General features: G+C 30.4%; 3 protein-coding genes across 6 annotated transcripts in view; 1 reads left to right on the top strand and 2 right to left on the bottom strand.

The window, feature by feature from the left end:
- Window positions 1-8527, top strand: part of LOC119601645 (alpha-ketoglutarate-dependent dioxygenase alkB homolog 7, mitochondrial) — a 118425-nt gene extending 109898 nt beyond the window's left edge. For 2 of the 4 annotated variants that reach the window (XR_005231256.1, XR_005231259.1), the window contains exons 6-7: window positions 5635-5842; window positions 8290-8527. The gene's annotated coding sequence lies outside the window, so the exon portion shown is untranslated. Of the gene's footprint in view, window positions 1-5634; window positions 5843-7667; window positions 7832-8289 lie in introns of all 4 variants that reach the window. The other 2 variants (XR_005231257.1, XR_005231258.1) reach the window with 2 other exon arrangements.
- An 8862-nt stretch (window positions 8528-17389) lies between these two features.
- LOC119602057 (vanin-like protein 1) lies at window positions 17390-19479 on the bottom strand. Its single transcript, XM_037953385.1, has 4 exons — window positions 19354-19479; window positions 18650-19286; window positions 17881-18586; window positions 17390-17814 (listed from the first exon to the last, which is right to left on the bottom strand). Exons 1-4 carry the CDS (start codon window positions 19411-19413, stop codon window positions 17589-17591), a joined length of 1629 nt encoding a protein of 542 aa, XP_037809313.1. The 5' UTR covers window positions 19414-19479; the 3' UTR covers window positions 17390-17588.
- A 2127-nt stretch (window positions 19480-21606) lies between these two features.
- LOC119602108 (tRNA (cytosine(34)-C(5))-methyltransferase) lies at window positions 21607-24491 on the bottom strand. Its single transcript, XM_037953453.1, has 7 exons — window positions 24287-24491; window positions 23530-24225; window positions 23326-23468; window positions 22923-23258; window positions 22225-22859; window positions 22004-22153; window positions 21607-21930 (listed from the first exon to the last, which is right to left on the bottom strand). The coding sequence occupies exons 1-7, from the start codon at window positions 24344-24346 to the stop codon at window positions 21773-21775; spliced, it is 2178 nt and encodes a 725-aa protein (XP_037809381.1). The 5' UTR covers window positions 24347-24491; the 3' UTR covers window positions 21607-21772.
- Window positions 24492-24518: the final 27 nt, after the last annotated feature.

Genomic DNA, 24518 nt, shown 5'->3' on the forward strand with positions numbered 1-24518 from the left:
TAAATTTTCACGTTTTGTATTATTATGAGATATTATAGACAGGACTTCCACTGCATTCTATTCACCTTAAAATATGCTTTGCATTTTTTGCTTTCCATGCTTAACTTACAAAAATGACTTGTTGCAGTCATGTACACAGTTCTCGTTAAATATTATGCTTATTTTTCACTTCATTACATTTTTCTGTGCTTTATTACCTACTTCAGCAATATTTTTAAATCTGCTATTCCTTTTTCTTTTCACTCTTGATATTATAAATAAATTTTGTATAAATTTACCTTGAGATCTCTAACCAACCAAAATTATGGTTTAATACCTTTACAACATGTTATTGAATCTATATAAAAGAAATCCTAACACACACGCACAAACATAAATTTAAAAATTCTCCTCGAAAAAACTACCTCAACTTTGTAGCAAATATAAATATCTAGTTAAAAGGTAAAAAATTTGCTCATATACTCGTATGATGACATATTTATTTCAATCCAATCCAATTGCAATATCTACGAAATAATGCAAATATAATACACTGACACAACACGAAAATATACTCAAAGGACGACTGTAACAGAAACTAAAATGTATAGGAAAAAATTGTATAAATATGTAATAAAATAAATTTGTAAAAAGTTTGCAACTTGTACGGATATTTTTCCCTTTAGCAAACGATTGCCAAAGTAGAATATATTTTTATTATTTCTTTTCCTTTTCAATTCAGATTCACACCATTAGTTATTGCATTGGCTATATTTTGATAACTGTACGGTATAAAGAAGGTAGTTAAGGATTTGTGGTTGGTTATGTAACAAATTAGCAATTTTTTTCAAATTTTATCATTTAATAAATATTAATTTACCTTTAATAATACTTCTTAGTTCATTTTGAAAAATGGAAAATATTGTATCTTATATATCTTGCTTACCTTTACTTTTGTCCTACACTCGTTTAAACTCCCCTGCTGGGTTTTCTTTTTTTGGAAAATTAATATTATTGCAAGTCTCTTTGGCTTGCGGTGGCAGTTCATGATCATATTTCTGTGTTGAGTCTCTGCTGTTCAACAAGAAATGGAAATTTCATGTAGATAAAGCTACAGCATCATTATTTACTTCGCGCCACTAAGTATGTCATTATACCAAAATACAGCTAAAAGTATGAAAAAAAAAACGAAAAAGTCTGGGATGCAAGTCAGGTATTTATTATACTAGTGAGTATTTATGTATGTACTTACTGCAACTGAATAACTACTGCTGAGGGTTGTAAGCAGTGCTTTTCAGGCATTTTTTGTATTTTTTGAGTTTTTGAGTCGTAAACAAATTTCGTAGCATTTGTGTACCACAAAAACCATAAAGACTATAAATAAATATAAATTTAAACAGCAACTAGGAAGAGTCGTCTTTTGAATTTTTTTGTTGAGCTGCTGCAAGACGTAGGAGTACAAGACGACATTTTCTCAACAAGGTCGCCTAAACTTAAATGTAAACTAAAATACATGCACACATTAACTAACATACATTGCTAGAACCTTTAACAAATAGTTTTTCATGTATCAGTGTGTTTTTGTGTATGAGTTGTAGATTTGGCATGCAACGGAAATCTATACAACACCGACCATGCATCCTACTTTCAACAACAAAGCAGGCAACCAACAAACCAAACCAACCAACACTTGACAATAGTGATGTGATCAGAGTGGAAAATAATGGATTAATCATCGACTGTCTGGTATGGTTTATAAAGTTGTACATAGGCAGGTCTATAACCTTAACAACAGTCTTATCTGGATTATAGTCTGATCTGTAGTCCCGAGTCTAGTCTATAGTATTGACTAGACTGAGGTCTATTGTATTGACTAGAGTCTATTTTATATTAATGATTATAGTCTGATCTATAATATCGACTAGAGTCTGGCCTATATCGACTATATTCCGGCTATATTCTTGATTATTGGAAATAAGAAGGTCTAAATTCTCAACTACAGTCTTATCTGGATTATATCTGGTCTGCTTCATAATCTCAACTAGAGTCTTGTCTACAGTCTAGTCTGTAGAATCCACTAATGTCTGGTCTATATACTAGTCTATAGTTTTGACAATAATCTGGTCAAAATCTCGCTTAAAGTCTGACTATATTCTTTATTATAGTCTATAATGTAGTCTGATTTTTAGTCGAGACTGTAGTCAAGTCTGTTGTTGTTATATTCTAGGCAAGAATTTATTATCTACTCGAGAATGTTGTCTGGTATCGCCTATAGTCTGGTTTTTAGTTTTGACTATATTCTGTTCGGTTGTCTCGACAATTGTCTAGTCTATGGTTTCGACTAAAATCTGTCATATACTCTAGTCCATAGATCGTGTTTAGCCTCGACTATAGACTGGTTTATGGTAATGATTTTAGTTTTGTTTACAGTCTAGTACATTGGCTGTAAGTCTAATGAAATTTTGTTTTTGAGGAAACTGACAATACCTTTTACTTAAAAACATCCTTCTTTTGAAGGACTGTATACACAAAAAAATACATATCAAAAGACGGATAGATGACTGTTTGCTTCAATGTCTGTATATAAGAGTGTATGTATGTGTATAGAGTATTTTTTGCTTCCAGCTATTAAGTGGCGCTTCTGAATGTATAGTACTATATGTTAGTAGTGAAGTAGCAGCAGCAGGAACAGTAGTAGTAGTTGTTCTGAATAGAGGGCAAATTACATTTGCATTGTGTTTTTTAACGCAAATAGTCTCAGTTAGACACAAATATTCAGACCAAACAAGAGACTACTTGCATTCATTCATACACAATATTTACATACATACAAACATACATACTTGTGCAGTTGAAAAGCATTGTTATGTTGTGGTTTAACGATTTGAATTTTATTTTATTTTTATACGTCTAGTTTTATTTTAAATTTTTCTTTATATGTATTTAAAAAGAAAATTTCAGTGGCTTGATGTGGTGGTTGGTTGTCGTCATCATCAAGATGATTCTACAACAGTTGTCGTCGTTTAGTCGTTGTTTTTATTGTTGTTATAACAACATTTGAATATTTCAAATTGAATTTTCCACTTTTTCAAACAATGATGATGCGATTATGGTTTCTTTTTACATTTTTCAGTCGACATTTTCTTATTTCCTCCATATTTTTCATTTGGAGTATTTCATGTCAAATTGAATTGATGAAAATTGTCGTAAATGGTAATAATTTAGTGTTACGACAATATATATTTAGTAGTGGAAGAAGGATACTTTTGCATAGATTTAACCTTATGATAAAAATATACTATTGGGAACTGTATTTATATGTATATTTATGCATGAATGATAAATGTATCTGTATGCAATGGAAAAGTGAGCAAACAGTAGAGTTATTACTTAACAGTATTATGTGGGTAAGCGTTTGTTTGTTTGTGTTAGTGAGAGCGTGTGAATTTCTATCGAATGCTGTAATCAAATACACTGACACTCTATTAAAACACAACGAAATCAAAACGTAACATCATAAATCTTGATCAATCTTGTCAAAATGAAAATAAATCTTAAATATACTAGATTTTTCATATAATTTTTGTTGTTTTTTTTTTTTTTTTTTGCATAAACACACGAGCGAATAGTCCCGTATACCTATAAAGGGTATTGAAACAAATATAATGTAATGTGTAAGAACTGTAACGTTTACTTTCTTGATAAAAATTTAAAAATTTTTTTGAATATGTACCTTTTACAACAACATAACCCACGTTTTTTTTACAAAACACTCTTATTTGTGTGAAAAAAATTACATCTTTTACACTTACCCTTTACATGAAATATAAGGTCCATTTAATAATAGTTAACACAAACCCATAGTGACGCCTCAGGGGCTGACAAAACTAAATTGATGTCAGTTTAAACGAAAAATACTAACACATAATACTCAAACACACTCGTGAACTCATTCAAAAAAACACACACACATTATATCACTCAAACCAATGTGATGTCACTTACAAAAAAACCAATGATTCTGGAGTTACTGACATACTACTTACATATGCCTGCAACTAAGAACTGTCAGTTAAAAACTCATGTTTTGTAGACATTTTCCATTAATCAGAACCATAAAAAGGCTGGCAAATAAACAACCAAGAAACAAGTAGTAAAACTGATTTGCTTTTTTGCCTCAAAATGCTCGAAAACGTACACTCATCATATCAACAACTAACGTTCTAGTTTCAAAACAAACAGTAAATTAACTAATGCTCTCTAAATACATGCAAACATGTTTGAACATGTTTGTGCAAGTATTAACTATAGTTCGTAATATGTGTTTGTTTGTATATGTTTTATTGTAAATATTGTTTAGTTTATTATATACATAATGTAGATTTTCTTACCAGTATTTTACATGGATTAGTTTATCTTTAAATGTATTTCAAGTAGAAAACTGCCTAGTCATAGACAATTGTCTACTAGTACTACTAGTGGTCTTTGGTCTATCACTCTCCTTCTTGTTTTCTGTCTTTGAAAATATTAATACTTAAGCACATAAAGGTGCCTAAGTGTGTATTTGTATTAGGTGTGTTCATTATTTGATTTGTGTTTTGAGGCTATAGTCTTGCCGATAGTCGAGATTATATAGTCTATAGTCTAGTCTATAGTCTAGTCTATAGTCCAGTCTATAGTCTAGTCTATAGTCTAGTCTATAGTCTAGTCTATAGTCCAGTCTATAGTCTATTCTATAGTCTATTCTATAGTCTAGTCTATAGTCTAGTCTATAGTCTAGTCTATAGTCTAGTCTATAGTCTAGTCTATAGTCTAGTCTATAGTCTTGTCTATAGTCTAGTCTATAGTCTAGTCTATAGTCTAGTCTATAGTCTAGTCTATAGTCTAGTCTATAGTCTAGTCTAGTCTAGTTTATAGTCTAGTCTATAGCCTAGTCTATAGTCTAGTCTATAGTCTAGTCTATAGTCTAGTCTATAGTCTAGTCTATAGTCTAGTCTACAGTCTAGTCTATAGTCTAGTCTATAGTCTAGTCTATAGTCTAGTCTATAGTCTAGTCTATAGTCTAGTATATAGTCTAGTCTATAGTCTAGTCTATAGTCTAGTTTATAGTCTAGTCGATAGTCTAGTCTATAGTCTAGTCTATAGTCTAGTCTAGTCTAGTCTAGTCTAGTCTAGTCTATAGTCTAGTCTAGTCTATAGTCTAGTCTATAGTCTAGTCTAGTCTAGTCTATAGTCTAGTCTAGTCTAGTCTATAGTCTAGTCTAGTCTAGTCTATAGTCTAGTCTAGTCTATAGTCTTGTCTACAGTCCACAGTCTAGACTTTAGTCTAGTCTAAAGTCCACAGTCTAGACTTTAGTCTAGTCTATAGTGGCAATTGTCTGTCTGTATTCAAGTGTATCCTCCTAATCTTCTCGAGTCCTTGTTGTATATGTTTCTTACTTATTTCTCTCCTCTTATTAGCCAATTATAGTTTTTACTTTTGTTATTTTGTCATCTTAATAAACGATTTATTTGAAGATTATTTCAAGAACGTGTTTTGTATTTGTATTTATATTCATGTATTATCACACACATACACTCTGATGTACACACATACTTGTAAGACGTTCACACAAACAAACAAATAAACAATTTTCTGTCTCTATCTCTAATTAGGACTCAAAACATAAACAGCTTAAGATGATGCCTTAAGAACACATCATAAGGTGTTCTGGTGAATTGCACACATGGTCTTGGTTATTAGTATTGTTGGATGAGATGGGGAATTTTCTAAAGAATGGAAGAAGGTGAATGTGATAAACAGTCGTATAATAAACTTTTAAGCATGTAACATGATGGTACATATTTATGGGGGTTAGTGGAGGTAAGTTTAAGGTATTTTAGTCATATGACAGCAATATTTTTTTCTACTTAAATTTTGAAAATGTTTAAAAATTAAAAGAAAAATTAAACGTTAATTTTATGCTGTTTGTCGGTTGAATTAAATTCTTTATTAATCATTGCAAATTTTTTTACATTTTTTTCCATGTTAGGAAAATTCTTATTTTTTTAATATGGAAAGCAAATGTGTATCTAATATACAAATACATAAAAAATTTCTGATTTTTTTTTAGAATTTGTTTAAAGTTTATGTTTTTTCAAACTATTTAAGCAAACAAATCCTTGTTTTTACATGACTTACTCTGATCTCTTATAATTTTTGGTTTAAATTTCAAAGCCTAAAAAATTTAATTAAAAAATCTAGCACTTTTTTTCTCCCCTACTGTATGTCTTTTATATGTCTCCTTTATTGTTCGAACCCCTGCATAAATATACGCATTAACTTTTTCCTTTTTTTGTAAAATAAAACGAAAAATAAAATGTATAATTTTTTTTAATCACATGTCCATCTTCAATCAGGACATCATTACTAAATTCTATATAAATGCCTTCGGGTACACAATAGTGTTTTGTGTGTTTGTGTGAATGATGATAATGTGTAGTGCGTGTGTGTGTGTTTGTGCCTTTTATTGTCTACAATGGGTAGATAATGGAGCTTAAATAGCCGCTCTCCAGAGAGTTATAAAAGTAAATGATATTAAATGATGGGTTGTTATATACAAAAGCATTGACTTAACAATTAATGGGGCTGGCTAAAAGTCAAAGTAGTTTTCTTAAAAATAAACTTAAACTGGGAAATTTTTGTAGAAAAAACATTTTGATAAAGAAATAAGTAAGAACACCCTGCACTTTTATAAACTTGTTTAAATATATTTAAATCTCTCACAAGTATTTTCTTTAAAAAGAAAAACAAACTCGCCATAGAATGTCTTTTTTATCCTTTGTATTTCCCAGAAATGTCCATGTTTGCTTACATATTATATCTTATGTGTTACGTATACTTAATATTCAATTAATAGTCTCTTGGAAATTAATCATACCACCCGTAGCTTTAAAGTTGCCTTTACTTTGCCTAATTGTCTACATCTTAAAATGTATTTAAACAAAAAAAAAAGGTTCAAAAGTGTATAACTCAAGCTATTTAATATTATATTTTCTAAGGGTCAATTCAATTTATTTAAAATTTAAATATCTTGTGAAAATATGTTTTCTAATTAAGTAACAACCAAAGGTTTAGCAAAGTAGTATACAGATTTTGTTAATTTAATTAAAGTGTATAATAACATTTTTATTTTTTATTACAATTTTCTTTTATATCTATAAAATATCAAAAAGTTTTAAAAACTTTAACATTATAATTGACACAATTTTCTTGCTGTAAATGATTTAAAAGGGGCCTTAACAGGATTTTAATTAAATAACAATTTTTTAATTGCTGTTCTTGTTGTTGTTGTTGTTGCAGTTGGCAACTCTTAAAATATTGTACATTCATTTACCATTCACCACAAATTGCCTGTCACTAAGCTGTCACTTTTCATTTAAATACTAAAGAAAAACAAACATATTTTTTTATCATGCCAAAAAAAACAACAACAAAAAATACTCAAAAATACACATACACACACACACAGAAAATACAATACAAATACATAATCGAATAAGTCAGTAAACAAACTAAGCAAAAATGGAAAATAAACAACTACAACAACAAAATGTATTAAAAATAAAACTGATAAAAACATCAAATACAATCAAATAAACCAACAAATAAGTAAAATCTTACTCTTCATTCTCTTTCTATTTGACAGTGTTAGTCTCTCATTACATCAGTATTTAAATAAAAAGTCATTTATTTATGTTTGGGGAATTCATCCGTAAACATGGCGATAAACGGGGGAAAAGCAATCAATTAATTTTATTCGTATTTTTCATCACATTGATTTGTTATGGTTTTGTTATTGTTGTCAAAAAGGTAATGATGTTGGTTGGGTATTTTTATTATTGTGTTGTAGTAGTTGTTGTTTTTTAAATATCTATTTTGTATTAATCTATATATTTTTAGTGGACCTTAGATATGGCACGAGTTTTAGTATCCTTTAAATAGGTTTTATGTTATAAAAAAAACAGAAAATTAAAGATTAAAGTTTTTAGATAAATATTTTTTTGGTTTCATTAAACATCTATAAAAAAGACAATAAAAAATGTATTTTATAAAACTTTTTCTTAGTTAGTAACAAAACCATGAATTTGATTTCTTTTTATATTAGTAGTAACAAAACTGTCTTAAACTATTTTCTAGAATGTTATCTTAAATATTTGTGGCCAATACATAGAAAATTTATTGTAATCCCCAAAGAAATTAAATCAATAAAACTGACACAAATAAAATAATTTAAATCACAACACAAAATCATTACATTTTCTTTACAGATGCTGAACAAAAACCACCAAAAGATGTTATAAACAATATCAAATTTCAAGGATGCTTTAAGGTTCAATTCAATACATTAGCATTTACTAGTTAAAAACAACTGCTCATATCATTCCCACCTTATCTGCAACTACTGGCAACTAAGTAATTTCTATACGGATTAATTACTTCATTCATTTATAAAAAGAAAACCTGTAAAAACTACAAAAATAAAAAATTACTTAAGAACTCCTAAAATTCTTTGTTTTATTTAAAATTTAAAATCACAAATAAGATTATTTTCAAACTGATCCCTTCAAAAAGTGGGATTGTTAAAAATAGGAATATCTCGGAAACCAGTGGGCCGATTTATGTAAAAATCTAGTAAAAATTGCTTTGGGACATTAATATGAAATAATTTGTTTAATTTTGATTAATAAATGTTAACGGAAACCTGGTAACCCTCGCAAAAATATTTTTTTAAAATCCTCAAAACTTTCTACACCCCTGGTCCAAAAATCTCTTTTGTGGGCCCAATATTCCCGGAGTTATTCCAATGTATTGCCACGCCTTAAAAACCTTCAATATTATACATATTTTAAGAATATGGCAACTCTGTCCAATAAAATTTTATAGTTCAGTACCTCCTCTATCCATAGACTAAGGGTCCACATAGGTCGGTCTATTAGATCCAAAAATATATTACTTTACAAAATGGTTTGTAGAGACCTATATAAATACAAACATTTTACCAATTTTCACAACCTGGTAACCCTGCCAAATAAAATTTTCGGAAGGCCTTTTATTTATTCTACCCATAGCCTAGGGTTTTATAGAAATCGGTCCACTGGTTTCCGAGATATTCCATTTTTATTGATACCACATTTTCCTTGATTTCCGACAAAATGGCAACCCTGGAACGACCTAAAATTAGCGCCATCTATTGGTGGCTCAATTTTTGTTTTGTCGAAAGAAAATCATGTCGCCCAATAGATGGCGCTGACCAAAGGTCGCTCCAGGGTTGCCATCTCTCAGAAATCAAGAAAAAAGTGGGATTGTTAAAAACAGGAATATCTCGGAAACCAGTGGACCGATCTCTGTAAAACCATAGGCTCTGGCCATGGGAAATATAAGGCTTTCCGAAAATTTAATTTGGCAGGGTTACCAGGTTGTGGAAATAGGTAAAAATGTTATATTTATCATGATCTCAACTAACCATTTGTTAAAGTAATATATTTCAGCACCTAATAGAACTACTAGGATGGACCTATAGTCTATGGAATGGGTGGCATTTGAGCTTTAAAATTTTATTAGGCAGGGTTGCCAGGTTTCACAAATACGTATAATATTAAAGGTTTTTAAGGAGTAACAGAAAATTGGAATAACTCCGGGAATATTGGGCACACGAAAGAGATTTTTGGACCAGGGGTGTAGAAAGATTTGAGGATTACAAAAAATTATTTTGACAGGGTTGCCAGGTTCTCGTTATTAAAATATTGTAAAAATTACTTAGGGACATTAGTGTGAAATAATTTATTTTATTTTGATTAAGAAATGTTAACAAAAACCTGGCAACCCTGTCAAAATAATTTTTTTTGTAATCCTCAAATCTTTCTACACCCCTGGTCCAAAAATCTCTTTCGTGGGCCCAATATTTCCGGAGTTATTTCAATGTAGTACTTCGCCTTAAAAACCATCAATATTTTACATATTTAAAGAATATGGTAACCCTGTCCAATAAAATTTTATAATTCGGTACCTGCTCTATCCATAAACTATGGGCCCACATAGATCGGCCTATTAGATCCAAAAATATATTACTTTAAAAAATGGTTTGTAGAGGCGTTTATAAATATAAAAATTTTACCAATTTTCACAACCTGGTAACCCTGCCAAATAAAATTTTCGGAAGGCCTAATATTTGTTCTACCCATAGCACATGGTTTTATAGAAATCGGTCCACTGGTTTCCGAGATATTCCACTTTTTATTAATCCCACATTTTTCTTGATTTCCGACAAAATGGCAACCCTGGAACGGCCTAAAATTAGCGCCATCTATTGGTGGCTCAATTTTTGTTTTGTCGAAAGAAAATCATGTCGCCCAATAGATGGCGCTGACCAAAGGTCGCTCCAGGGTTGCCATCTCTCAGAAATTAAGAAAAAAGTGGGATTGTTAAAAACTGGAATATCTCGGAAACCAGTGGACCGATCTCTGTAAAACCATAGGCTCTGGCTAGGGGAAATGTAAGACTTTCCGAAAATTTTATTTGGCAGGGTTACCAGGTTGTGGAAATAGGTAAAAATGTTATATTTATCAAGGTCTCAACAAACCATTTTTTAAAGTAATATATTTCAGGACCTAATAGAACTACTAGGATGGACCCATAGTCTATGGAATGGGTTGCATTTGAGCTTTAAAATTTTTTTAGACAGGGTTGCCAGGTTTCACAAATACGTATAATATTAAAGGTTTTTAAGGAGTAACAGAAAATTGGAATAACTCCGGGAATATTGGGCCCACGAAAGAGATTTTTGGACCAGGGGTGTAGAAAGATTTGAGGATTACAAAAAATTATTTTGACAGGGTTGCCAGGTTCTCGTTATTAAAATATTGTAAAAATTACTTAGGGACATTAGTGTGAAATAATTTATTTTATTTTGATTAAGAAATGTTAACAAAAACCTGGCAACCCTGTCAAAATAATTTGTTTGTAATCCTCAAATCTTTCTACACCCCTGGTCCAAAAATCTCTTTCGTGGGCCCAATATTTCCGGAGTTTTTTTATTTTCTCTTACTCCTCAAAAACCTTAAATATTATACGTATTTGTAAAACCTGGCAACCCTGCCTAATAAAATATTAAAGCTCAAATGCCACCCATTCCATAGATTATGGGTCCGTCCTAATAGGTCTACTAGGTCCTGAAATATATTACTTAAAAAAATGGTTTGTTGAGACCTTGATAAATAATCAATTTTTACCTATTTCCACAACCTGGTAACCCTGCCAAATAAAATTTTTGGAAAGCCTTATATTTCCCCTAACCATAGACTATGGTTTTACAGAAATCGGTGCACTGGTTTCCGAGATATTCCTGTTTTTAACAATCCCACTTTATTCTTGATTTCTGAGAGATGGCAACCCTGGAGCGACCTTTGGTCAGCGCCATCTATTGGGCGACATGATTTTCTTTCGACAAAACAAAAATTGAGCCACCAATAGATGGCGCTAATTTTAGGTCGTTCCAGGGTTGCCATTTTGACGGAAATCAAGAAAACTGCGGGATCAATAAAAAATGGAATATCTCGGAAACCAGTGAACCGATTTCTATAAAACCCTAGGCTATGAATAGGATAAATATAAGGCTTTCCGAAAATTTTATTTGGCAGGGTTACCAGATTGTGCATATCGGTAAAATGTTTATATTTATAAAGGCCTCTACAAACCACTTTTTAAAGTAATATATTTTTGGATCTAATAGACCAATCTATGTGGACCCAAGGTCTATGAATATAGTAGGTACCGAACTATAATATTTTATTGGACAGAGTTGCCATTTTCTTTAAATATGTATAATATTGAAGGTTTTTAAGGCGTAGCAATACATTGAAATAACTCCGGGAATATTGGGCCCACGAAAGAGATTGTTGGACCAGGGGTGTAGAACATTTTGGGGATTAAAAAAAAATTATTTTGACAGGGTTACCAGGTTTCCGTTAACATTTCTTAATCAAAATAAAATAAATTATTTCACACTAATGTCCCAAAGTATTTTTTAAAATATTTTAATAAAGAGAACCTGACAACCCTGTCAAAATTATTTTTTTGTAATCCTCAAATCTTGCTACAACCCTGGTCCAAAAATCTCTTTCGTAGGCCCAATATTCCCGGAGTTATTCCAAATTTCTGTTACTCCTTAAAAACATTTAATATTATACGTATTTGTAAAACCTGGCAACCCTGCCTAATAAAATTTTAAAGCTCAAATGCCACCCATTCCATAGACTATAGGTCCATCCTAGTAGTTCTATTAGGTCCTGAAATATATTACTTTAAAAAATGGTTTGTTGAGACCTTGATAAATATAACATTTTTACCTATTTCCACAACCTGGTAACCCTGCCAAATTAAATTTTCGGAAAGTCTTACATTTCCCCTAGCCAGAGCCTATGGTTTTACAGAGATCGGTCCACTGGTTTCCGAGATATTCCAGTTTTTAACAATCCCACTTTTTGCTTGATTTCTGAGAGGTGGCAACCCTGGAGCGACCTTTGGTCAGCGCCATCTATTGAGCGACATGATTTTCTTTCGACAAAACAAAAATTGAGCCACCAATAGATGGCGCTGATTTTAGGCCGAAAAACGGCATTGCCAACATCAAAAAATTACAATTTCATAAGCAGCATTGCCAGATCAAAATCTGCTAATTTACTGCATTTATAACGACTTTTTGCAATTTAAATTGAATTTTAAGATTTTAACTGAAGTTTTTGGACTTTTTAAAGTAGTTGAAAGGAATTTTAAGTATTTTGAATGATTAATGATGAAAATAACCTAATTCTTAGTTAAAAATATAAATAAAACACAGGTTTTTATACGTTTTAAAGTGGAATTTTTATTATTCTTTTGTGTATACAGATTGTTATTCATATATTAATAAATTGGCCTGGTCTGTTTATACATATATTAGTTGCTGTCGAAGATAAAAATGATAATATTAATATTTTTGTAAATATGTAAGTAGTTTTAATTGTTTATAAGAATCAATATTCAATAATTGTATATATTTTATGTTTTTTTACTTAAAGTAATGTTTTTTTAGATTTATATATATTTATGAAATCCTGCTCTGTATTTGAGAGTTCTTTAAAGCATGCTATGCTAGTAAGCGTTATGTAAACTTACCTTTTAGTGTTTTTAAGAGGTTAAATTTACTATTTACTTAAATATGTTAATTTTAAATAAGTTCGTTATTAAAAATGTATTTTATGTTGAACTGTAATCTTATAAAAATTATTTATAAACTTTGATTAGTAAAATATCAAACATATAATAAAACCTGATAGACAATGTAGTTGTAGGTTTAATTGTAAATAGAGATTCAAATTAAAACATTAATTTTATTTTCTTAAACTCTAAATTACTTTCTTTATATTAATGTAAATGTCAAGATGTTTTGTTTTCTTTTTCACTGTAACTATTTGCTTAAACATTTACAACAAAATAAATAAATTACCAGAAATTCTGTTTTTCTAAACGAGTATGTAAAAAGAAATATAAAATTACATTGTGAATTATAATTCTGAAGAAAAAAAAAAATCCAAATAAGATCACGTCACGTAGAAAACGTAAAATATAATTTTTTCTCTTTCGTAATTGTATCGACTAGTAGTACATATTAAGCACAGTTCGTTATTCTTTATTGTATGACATGACAATCGTTTTCTGTTACAGACATATGTATGTATATAAAATATCCAAACAGCCTGACACATACAAGAGTATATATTTATGTATAAATGTACATAAGTGACAGTATATGTATACATATAAACATATTTTCGAATATTTTCAAAGATTCCAAGTGGGAAATTAACCATAACAGTTAGAAAAAAATCTTAACAACGATATCATAATAACTACAAGCTACTGATTCTATATAGTAAAATTGTTTTCAAATTGTAAAACTGTATAGCAAAATAATGTCTTATGCATGTTTTCAATCAAATACATTTTGAATTTCACTTTCGAAATATATAAAAATTTCCAACTGGATACACATTCCCATAATTTCATAGTTATACAAAAAAAAAAAGAGTTTTTCTCTTAAATAAACTTTCTACCTTTAAGTAAAAACCTTTAAAGGTAAAAAATTTTAAGATTTTATAAAATGACTGGTAGAATTTCTTTTGAAATATATTGATTTTAAAGCAATATCTTAAATACAATACACACAAATGTTTATTGTTATGGAAATATTGTGAAAGAAGAAAAAAAAAAAAAAAACTTTTCTGGCACAAACGTACAATTTTACTAATTTACTTAGTACATTTGGTGCTAAATAAATAACTTTTTTTTTAAATTTATTCACTTGGAAATACTAGATAGAGGAAAAACAAAATACAGAATTATTTTTACGTTTTCTTATCTGCTGCTGTAGTTAGTAGCAGAAGTAATAAGCCAAGATAAATAGTTCCTTTTTCTTTGCACCAAAAAGGGTGTATAAAGTGTATAAACTTATGGAAATATAAAAGTAGAAAAAAATCCCATCTGTTATAAGAAAAACATGAAAAATCACATTGTACAAACGGAAATTAAATTTTTGTTCGTTTTGCTTAAAGGTGCAACTTAAATGTAAACGAAATAATGAAATGGTATAAAAAGGGTCTCCTTTTTTTGTTATGGTATGCCTTAAACGTACTTGTTGCCTTTGTCCTGAATCCTTTTATATTCTCCTCAATTTTTCCTACTTTAGTTTTGTCCTGAAACGTTTTGTTTATGCTCGCTTAAATAAATAAGGTTTTGTTATAAAGAGGGAATATAAACAGAAAAAAATTCGTTATCGATTATTTCCTAATTTTTACACACAAAATTTATATGCAAATACGATTTTAGTAAAAGATCATTTGTCATGATTTTCCTTCGTTTGCTTTCCTTAGACAAAAAATATACATACACCAACTTGAAATGTTTTTTTTAGGTCTAATTTGTTGAAATTTTAGGCATCTTTAGTATACAAGGTATTAGGTAAATAATATCAACAAATGATATTAATCATACGCCTGGTTTGTGTAGTAAAGTATTGGTCTGTCCTTTTTTTGTGTGACAGGATGTAGTAGCAGGAAAGAAAAATTAAAAGGGTAATGGTGAAAAAGAAACAGTTTGTATAAGTATTAAGAATACTTTTAATATTTCCTTAAACTATAAATTTTACACATTATTTATTGCTAGCGAATTTATTTTAAATTGAAATATGATATCTTTTGAATTGTAGCTTAGTTATTGCATGCTTTAGGTTAATGGTCTGAACTAAATTGTTAACCTAAAGGCATTTTTATTTCCAACACAATATTGCCCTTTATTATTTTGTAACAAAAGGACAACAGATTTAAGAACTCATGCAGAACGATTCCTGGAAAATACTTTTTGTCTAAAATAAACCAAATGTTTAAATTAGTCTACCGCCTATTTCTGTTTATTAGATTTAATAAGTCTAGGTTTCTGTCTCTATTAAACATAATTTAGTATAACATAAATATTTTTATATTTTTAAGATAATTTCAAATTTAATATTGTCAAATCTTAAACTTATATGTACATAATTTCAACCTGTTACCCAATGTTAGCAAGACAAAACAAATAACAATAACAAATAGCAAATAATAATAAGAAAAAAAAACATGAAACATTTACCCTTCAATAAACATTTGCAAAGAAACAACAAAAATAACTGCAAATACAAAAAAATATATTCAAAGAAAAGGAGACAAGAATACAAGGCGCTTGGACAACATTAAATACAACATTTTTTGTACTATTTGCTTACAACTCAACTACTCTGTACAACAAGTTAACAAAGTTTCGATATGAACATCCGCTTCCGTTTGAAAATGTGCCGTTATTACTTTTTTGCTTACAGTGTAAATGTTTGCTATTATACATTTTGTTTTTACCGACCAAACGAGCGACCCTTAATAGTAGATACAAGTTAGTTAAAGCGAGTATCAGCCAAACATGTTGTCTTACTACTAGGCCTTTTATTGTTTATTTATTTATATGTAAGTATTTGTGTGTATGTGTGTGTTGATGAAAGTTATCCAGGCACCAGCATTGAAAGCAAACAACACGACATGATAAAATAACAGAAAAAACAACTAAATAATGAAAATAACAGCAGAAAAATAAGAAATAGCAGCCTTACAACATATGATGCTACAATAAACACCCTGCTCTTTTGTCTCCAACAAATAAACCCAACAGCCTAACAAAACGGAACCGTACAGAAAAAAATCATAAAAAAGAAAAAAACATTGCTTTTGTAGGCCTTGTATTTTAGAGTATTTAAACTGTGTTGCTGCTGAGGTACTCAAAGTTATACGAACAGACACTCACTTATACACGCACGCACACATACACATAAATACATACTTAACACCAACCCAGGCTCGGCGACCTAGTTTGTGTTTAAAATATAGTCCTCATTCCCTCTACAAGTCAGTTCACAGTTTACATTACGGCCGATATATTCACATTTTTTTGTCCAAGTAAAAGTAATATTAAATAATGGCAAAAACAAACTGAATTTAACAAAAATGTGTAACGTCAGTCCATTTTAAATGTAAGGTGAGACTATCAGTGAAACGGACGAGGACGTGCTAATAAATAAAAAGAAAATTAGTTAAACAGCATCCTTTAGGAGTTTTGTAGCGTGTTACCTGTTGGAAATTAAATTTTATACAAATACAAAACTAATGGTTGTTGATTTTCTTTAAAAATTGGAGACTAAATTCGTATTACAAGAGAAAATACTCTCTCGTTAGATGTTAACAACTCTCTTTGCTCTTCTGCTTAAAACGCATGCTTTGGAATTGGTTTCACTTTTTTTGTTTCATCTTAGAAGCAACAGTGTGATTACTCTTTTAAATATTGGAGAGATAATCAGCCAACAAAACCACTTTACTTCATACCCATTGTCAATATGATTAACATTCTGAACATGGTCGTCATTGCCATCCATCATTCTTAACGTTAGCGTTGTGTTAGTCGCAGGTATGAGTGTCTAGCAGCTCATAAGATGCACATTAATTATTAATGGTCCAGCAGTTCGTCAAAAAAAAAAAAACGAAAAAAGGATAAACAACATAATTTTCCCCATCATATTAAACAACAATGTAGCTATTTGTTGTATTTTATTTTTCTTTATCTGAAGACCAATTTTGTTTTGGTCATCATCATTTTATTTTTGAGGTTATCATTGATTTCATACTCCAAATCACCAGCACTTTAACTCTTGCAACCTTTTTCATTAAATAATCACACGCCGCCCCTTACAGCCCCAGGAAAAAGCAAAGCATACGAACAATAACAAACAGTTAAAGATTAAACAATAAACACTCTGTGTATGTCAAGGTACAAGGACATCCACATTAAAAATGTATTAGTACATGTATTTTTTTTTAATAAGAGCATACAGTGTTATAAACCCTTTCAAGCATACGATTACAGTGAGTACAAAATAAGAGGATAACATTAAAATTTTTGTGTGAAAACTTTACACAATTTATTTTAGGACCAATATTTCCTAAAATTAAGTTTGTTATTACAAATTGTTAGCAACAAACATTAACAAACCCAAAACTAACAGATTATTAAAAACTGTGTTCAACGAAAAAGCCGAATTGTGCACTGGTATTGGTGCGTTTTTAGTCACTGTATAAAGGTTGTGTGTATTCTTGACAGTACTATAATAATTGGCCCATATGCCGAAAGTTAGGAGATCCTGTTGAGGTCCTAGCAAATTCATTTGTATGTTGGTGGTAGAATTACTGCAAAAAATATATAAAAGTTATATTTTTTAAAATAAAACTTACAAAATTGTCTGTCCTACATACCTGTCCAATTCCTTCCACTCAAAACTGTCCACCGTCAAAGGTAACATAACAGAATTAACAGTGCTGGGCATAATTAAACGTCTATTGGATTTCACAAAATTGCCAGTTATATTTATAGTACTGAAGTAGTATTTATTGCCCACTAAAACACTTTCGGGGAAAATATGTCCACAAGTATACAACTCACTACCAGTACATGCTATTAAAGCGCACACACTTTGATTGCTGCTATCAATACGTTGGAATGTGGTCTGAGAACCTTGGTAAGCAGCCAAACGGTAGCGGTAGGTACTGTGTTTATTAGAATCGGCAAATTTCACTCTTTGAACATGAAAACTGCAGCAAAAATTATGATGACATAACATTTCATTGACTTGGGTAAAAGACTCATCTAGCAAAGTGGTATTGAATATATCCACATTGTAATCACGTAATAAATCCAATTTTGTGTAACGAACACTTTCTAAATGAGGCTCAAATAAAGGTTTAACCACGGGAGGTAATTGGTAATTAGATAAACTTTGACGTTTAGGCACTTTCGCTGTAAGTAACTGGGTAGTGGGTTGCTCATATATAACAGCAGTAAGACGACCCAAGCGACCAGCATAAATACCCGAACCAGTATTTTGACCGGCAGGATAACTGCCATCGGCAGCCAATAAATTCACATTATTGGCAAAAGCCCAACCTTCTTGTAGTTGCACAGCTTAAAATAACAAGCACAGCTTAAAGTAACAAACATGAAGAGTTATTTTCTTTTCTAACTTACCCGTTAAGAAAGGCAATTCCGAGAACCAATAAGTAGGATAAACAATATCGGTTATATTCAGTTGACGTATCAAAACCATAGCGGGTTCATAGAACAACATATCAAAACAAATGAAATGACCAAAAGTCACCCCAAAGTCTGTGGTAAAGGTGGCCAACTCAGCTTGTGGCAAAACACTTTCCTTATACCATTCATAGCGATACAAATGAGTCTTACGATAGCGTGAGATAACACGACCCTCACGATCAAATACTATATTTGTATTGTACTTCTTTAAACCATCATCGTCACAATGTTCCTCTGAGGCAAGACATTGAAACTTTTCCACTATATTAACCACAACATACAATTTACGACTGCGTACGGCACAGGATAATTCGGTTAGAAACCAATCATAATTCGGCAATTCACAGGGTGCAATATTATCCTTGGGATCTGGCACAAAAGTCATCATATCTAGATTGTTTAAAACAAATTCGGGAAAAACTAAAATATCCAAATCCTTAGTTTGTTCGGATTCTATAATAGCTTTCATGCGTTTTAAATTGTCTTTAACTAAAGCTTTGCCTTGGCCATTCATGGCTGGTATAAATTCCACCACACCAGCATTGTAAGTAGGATCACTAGGTAAGGATAACTTTTTTCCAAAGATAAAATAAAAGTAGAAATAATTTTTTAAGAAAACTGAAAATTGTTTATAATACCTGCTGGGATAATTGCAGTATAGCTAACACTAGGAATAGTAACGCGTTTTTGAAAGTCATTCTTTCCTCTTTCCAGGTCTTAATAAGACTAAATCTAAATGCTTTGCATTTTTTCCTTAACAATTTTTCTTTAAATTTGTTTTATTTATCTTAAATTATGCAAATTAAAATTTATCTTTTCGGTAAAATGATCTGTAATAAAAGCTTGTTGCGTTATCATCAAACAAATATTCGAGTATTTAACACTTTCATTGGAACCCTAGTTATTGACAACAAAGTGATGATAAATTTATTACTAGGTTAAGTGTTATTGTCATTATTTTATAGCACTTCATAAAGCAAAATTATCTTTTGTATATAGTTTATAGCTCTGTGCACTCTAAAGATTTAATTAAGAAGTTTAAATTATCTTTGGAAATGTTAAAGCTTTAAAGAACCTTAACAATTTTCCATAATTATTAAAAGTTTTTTCTTTTGTTTTATGTTATAGATTTGTATGTGATTTTTCAGGGAAACATGACGATTCAGAAATTTTTGTGATTTTTATTACGGATTTTAAAAATCCGTAAATATATAAAATTCTTTTGAAACTGAAATACATATTTTAAATATGGATTTGAATATTCCGTAATCTTTATGTAAAAAAATTAAGAATTTATTTTAATCTCTATTAAATCGAATACGAAGGTCACAACTGATAAACATTAATAGCTTTTGTAAATTGTTTGATAATTGTTAGTATGTTAGAAAAACATATTTAATAACTAGTCAAATCTAATATTTAACACATTCATAACTCAAATACTTTAGAAAACACACACACTCGCATAAACATATCTACGTACATTTAAAAAACGAAAGAAAAACATGCATGCAACAACAGACAAACATTTATTTTAAATGCAAACAAATATACACATACATACATTAGAAATCAACAATTTTGGTTTAAATGAATGTAATGGAGAAACTTTCAAGTGGCGAATACCAACCAAATTATAGTTACGTGCTTCTTTTGCTTGGTATTTTTTTTCTACTGTTGCTTTCTAACCGGAAAGCAAGCAACAGTTTTGTATTATTTCCGCTTTAATGATTGCTTGCCATCCTGCTATTTTATCTACACATACTCACACATCTAAAAGTGAATATGTTTTCTGTGTGAGTGTAACTGTGTTAACACATTGATAGCGTTTCTGGGATCAGAAACACACAAACTTTGTAGCTACAGCAACAAATAACTAGTATTTACTAGTATCTCTACATTTTTAAGAAGGATTCATGACTGTTTGTTTTTACTCTCAACCAAACACCACTTAGAGTTTTTAACATGTTTTAGTCACGTAATTGTAATTTTCACACGTCTCAACCAGCAATATATAAAACTCAGCGTTGGCTGGCTGTTGTTTCGGTCATTCCATTCACATTTTAATGAATATATGAGCAGCATATAGTTTTTATACAGATATGCTTGTAAAGATACGCCAATTTTAATTAAAATTGAAACTAAATTTTAGTAAAATATTAAAAAGAAAAAAAAAACTACTTCAGGGTCATAAATTTTAGAAGTCATTATCACTAGTGACAACTAGTTTTAGCTATTACTTATTTTTTATAACTGTTATAAAAGTTTTACTTAAATCTATTAAACTTTGAAACTATATTGTTGGCCTCTAGCAATTCATAAAAAAATTTAGTTGAAAATTTGTAACGGAAATTATTTATTTTCAAATATTCGTTGATTAGTTTTATACTTTATTCCTATTTGTTTATTGATTAAATTTATACGTTTTTTGATTGATTCAAAGTTTGCAGTTAATTTGTTGCTAAATAAACCGGAACTACGTTTTGCATTAAACGGATGTAAGCAAAGCAATACACATTATTGCCAATTATCCTGAATTAATAAACCAATAGATGGGTATAGTGGTTTATAGATGAAAAAGAAAACAAAAAAACTATAAATTTTGAAAATTCAATAAAACAACTTAATTGATAAAAATTGAAAAATTGGTGATTTTAAATTGAATTGATAATGAATTAATTGAATAATTTAAAATAGTTGTTTATTGAACCGTACTTCAAAAAATAAGAATTTATTAAGAAATTGAAAAATGTAACTAAAATTTTATGAAAAAAAGAAGATTTTGTGAAAAATAATGAAAAATGAAACTGAAAAAGATGATTAAAAAACACGCATTTTTTAATTCGAAATACTCACATATTTACAAAAAATTTTGAAAAATTACCGAAAAATTAAAGATTATATTTTATTTACGCTTCTTAGATTAAAAAATTGAAATAAACATAAGGCTCGTTTAAAAATTAGTTTTTGAGTCAAAACATTTAAAATTATGTATATCTTACGACCTTCTAAATGTATACACCTACATTCATTTATATTTAAAATTATAAACTTTACTTATTCGTTTGTAGCGTTTTCTTCAGTTTCATTTGTTTCCATGGGGGTCATATTTTGTTCAACCTCTTTTAAAGTGTCTTCAGCTGCAGCAGCGGTTAAAGCAGAAGCTTCTGCTAAAGCAGCTGCTGCTTCTCTAGCCTTTTCATATTTATTAACCTCTTTTGAAAAAAAAAAAAAACACAAAAAATAACTATAAGATAAAATAAAAAACTTAAAAATGACTTGACTTACCAAATTTACTAAGATCAGCACCCAATAAACGTAAAATATGTAAAGTTTCATTGCTGTCGACATAAGCACGAAGACTGGAAGTACCACGCCAACCCACTATATACAAAGTAAAACGTTCATCTACATATTTAATAATACAACTGCCAACACCTAAGGAAATACATAAAAAATATTTAATAACTTATTTCATTATATATATTTAGTTTTACAAGAAAACTTACTTAATTCTTTACACCTTTTCTGTGTGGCTTCTTTAAGTTCGTTTGTCGAGGGAGGTTTGGTGGGATCTGTACAGTTAAGTTGCAATATTAAATCTTCTTTTTCCACTTGTATTCTACGGCTGTCACCTACAAACGCATTTGTAGTCTGCAAACCTTCCTGCGCCAAACGGAAAGGATGTTGGGTGTGACGATTTTCACAACGCACAAAGGATTTAACTCCGGTATTGATTATCTTAATATTATTTTCATTTAATAATACCAAATCTCTTATCAAATCAGAGCAATAATAAATATTTTTCTTTTTCTCTGTTATACATCTGGTAAGTAAACAACGTTTGTTTAGCGACTCATCTAAATCATAAAATTGTTTAATTTCTTCCCAGTCAGCATCATTTTCTTCGAAGAATACATAGGGATCTTCTTTATAGCCATGTAGACGTCTACGCTTACGTTGGGGACCCCAGGGAACAGATTTTTCTTCAATGGGTTGGCCATTTTCGTCCAGTTTAACTTCAGGTTTGGGTTTTTCCAACAAATCTTTAACATCATTTTTCTCGAAAGGCAATTGAGACTTTTTGTGCAAAACAGCTACAAAGAAACCACCAGAATCCTGCAAATGTGGCAATACACGTATGCTTTACCAGCAAATATTAGTAAACTTACTTTAAACTTACAAAGAATACAAATAAAAAACTTACCATTTTTCCAAACCCAATTTTTCAATTTCTTCTTTGGGCATGGGGAACATGTTGGGTCTAATGACAGTGTGATATTTTTCTGGTACTTCTTCAAAACTGCTATAGATTTCATCTACTTCTTTGGAAGCCAATTTCCATTCTGTCATGCCAGGTTTATATTTTAAACCAGGCACCAAATGGGAAGCATCGACAATTTCAAGAGCTCCTTTAGAGTCAGCAATAATGCGTTGCAATACTGCTTCATTTTCTATGGGGTTTAACGAACAAGTGGAATAAACCAAACGACCGCCTACCTCAAGCATTTCAGCACCCCTTCTGGTAATGCGGTATTGTATGCTAGACAGATAAACAATTTCATTGAAATTTATTTTTAAGTAAAATTTAAAATAACAACTATAAATACCCATGTAAATTATAAGCTTGTGCCAGATTCCATTTTAACCAAATATCAGGATTTTTGCGCAAAGTGCCATCACCAGAACAGGGTACATCACACAAAATTTTATCGAATTTCAAAATGGATTTAGAACCATCTGCTTCAGTTTTCTAAAAGCAAACGAAAATGTTTAATAATTCTTCTCCCACAATATATACTTTCTAAACATACCAACAAATTGGGGAAGAAGGCACTATCATGATTAGTCACCACAAAACAGGGAGAATTCAAACGTTTGGCCTGATGCACCAACATATAACAACGATTATTATCTACGTCGTTAGCCAACACAAAACCTGGTGGGATTTTATACTTTTCTGGTTCAGCATGTAAAGCCTCAATTAATTGAGCAGTTTTGGAGCCAGGAGCAGCACACATATCCAAAACTTTGTCTGTAGGTTTAACATCCAAAACAAGAGGCGGTATCATAGATACAGCTTCTTGACGACTTATAGCGCCAGCATTTGTTTCGTTAATAAGGAAATTGTGCAGACGATACAAGGGTTCTGAACGACGGATATCCTTGCGAGTCAAATCCAATTGATAGGCCATGCCATTAGGATACCATGGAAGACAAAGAGGACGTTCGACTTCCTCTACGGGTTTACCACGTAACTCTGCTACACCTTTAACATATTCAGTAAACAATTCAGTTTGTATAATATCTAATAAGGCCTTAGCTTCCCCTTTGAAACCGGTCACTCTGAAAGTCGCCGGTAAATTGTCACGTATGGCCAACAAAAACTTTTCCCACTCCTGCTCATCGGCACATATATTTTGTACATTATAGTATTTAATAAAGGCTGGATTATCGCGTACAATATCTGGATAGGGTTCTGCGCGGCGTTCCGGCTTCCCTTCTTCAGCCTAGTTTTAAAACAAAGGGTCATGTAAACAAATTTTAATTTTTTGTTAAAAATTCACTTACGTTCTGGCGCTTTTGACGTTTTTTGGCAGCAAAAGGATTAGATTTATTTTTACGACCCATTTTTTATATTAAAAAATTTAATTCTTTATTTATTTTAAGTAAAAATAATAATTTTTCTTCTTTTCTGCACAATGAATAACAACAATGTTGAATGTCAACACGTGTTGTTGAGTGAAAGAGATGCCAGATTGATAGTCATAAAACAAAAGTAAAGTATACTTAGAAAAAAAGT

The sequence above is a fragment of the Lucilia sericata genome, unplaced genomic scaffold (assembly GCF_015586225.1).
Source record: "Lucilia sericata isolate MDLA Ls3-8-SP2 unplaced genomic scaffold, ASM1558622v1 Contig000006F_arrow, whole genome shotgun sequence".
Classification (NCBI taxonomy): Eukaryota; Metazoa; Arthropoda; class Insecta; order Diptera; family Calliphoridae; genus Lucilia; species Lucilia sericata.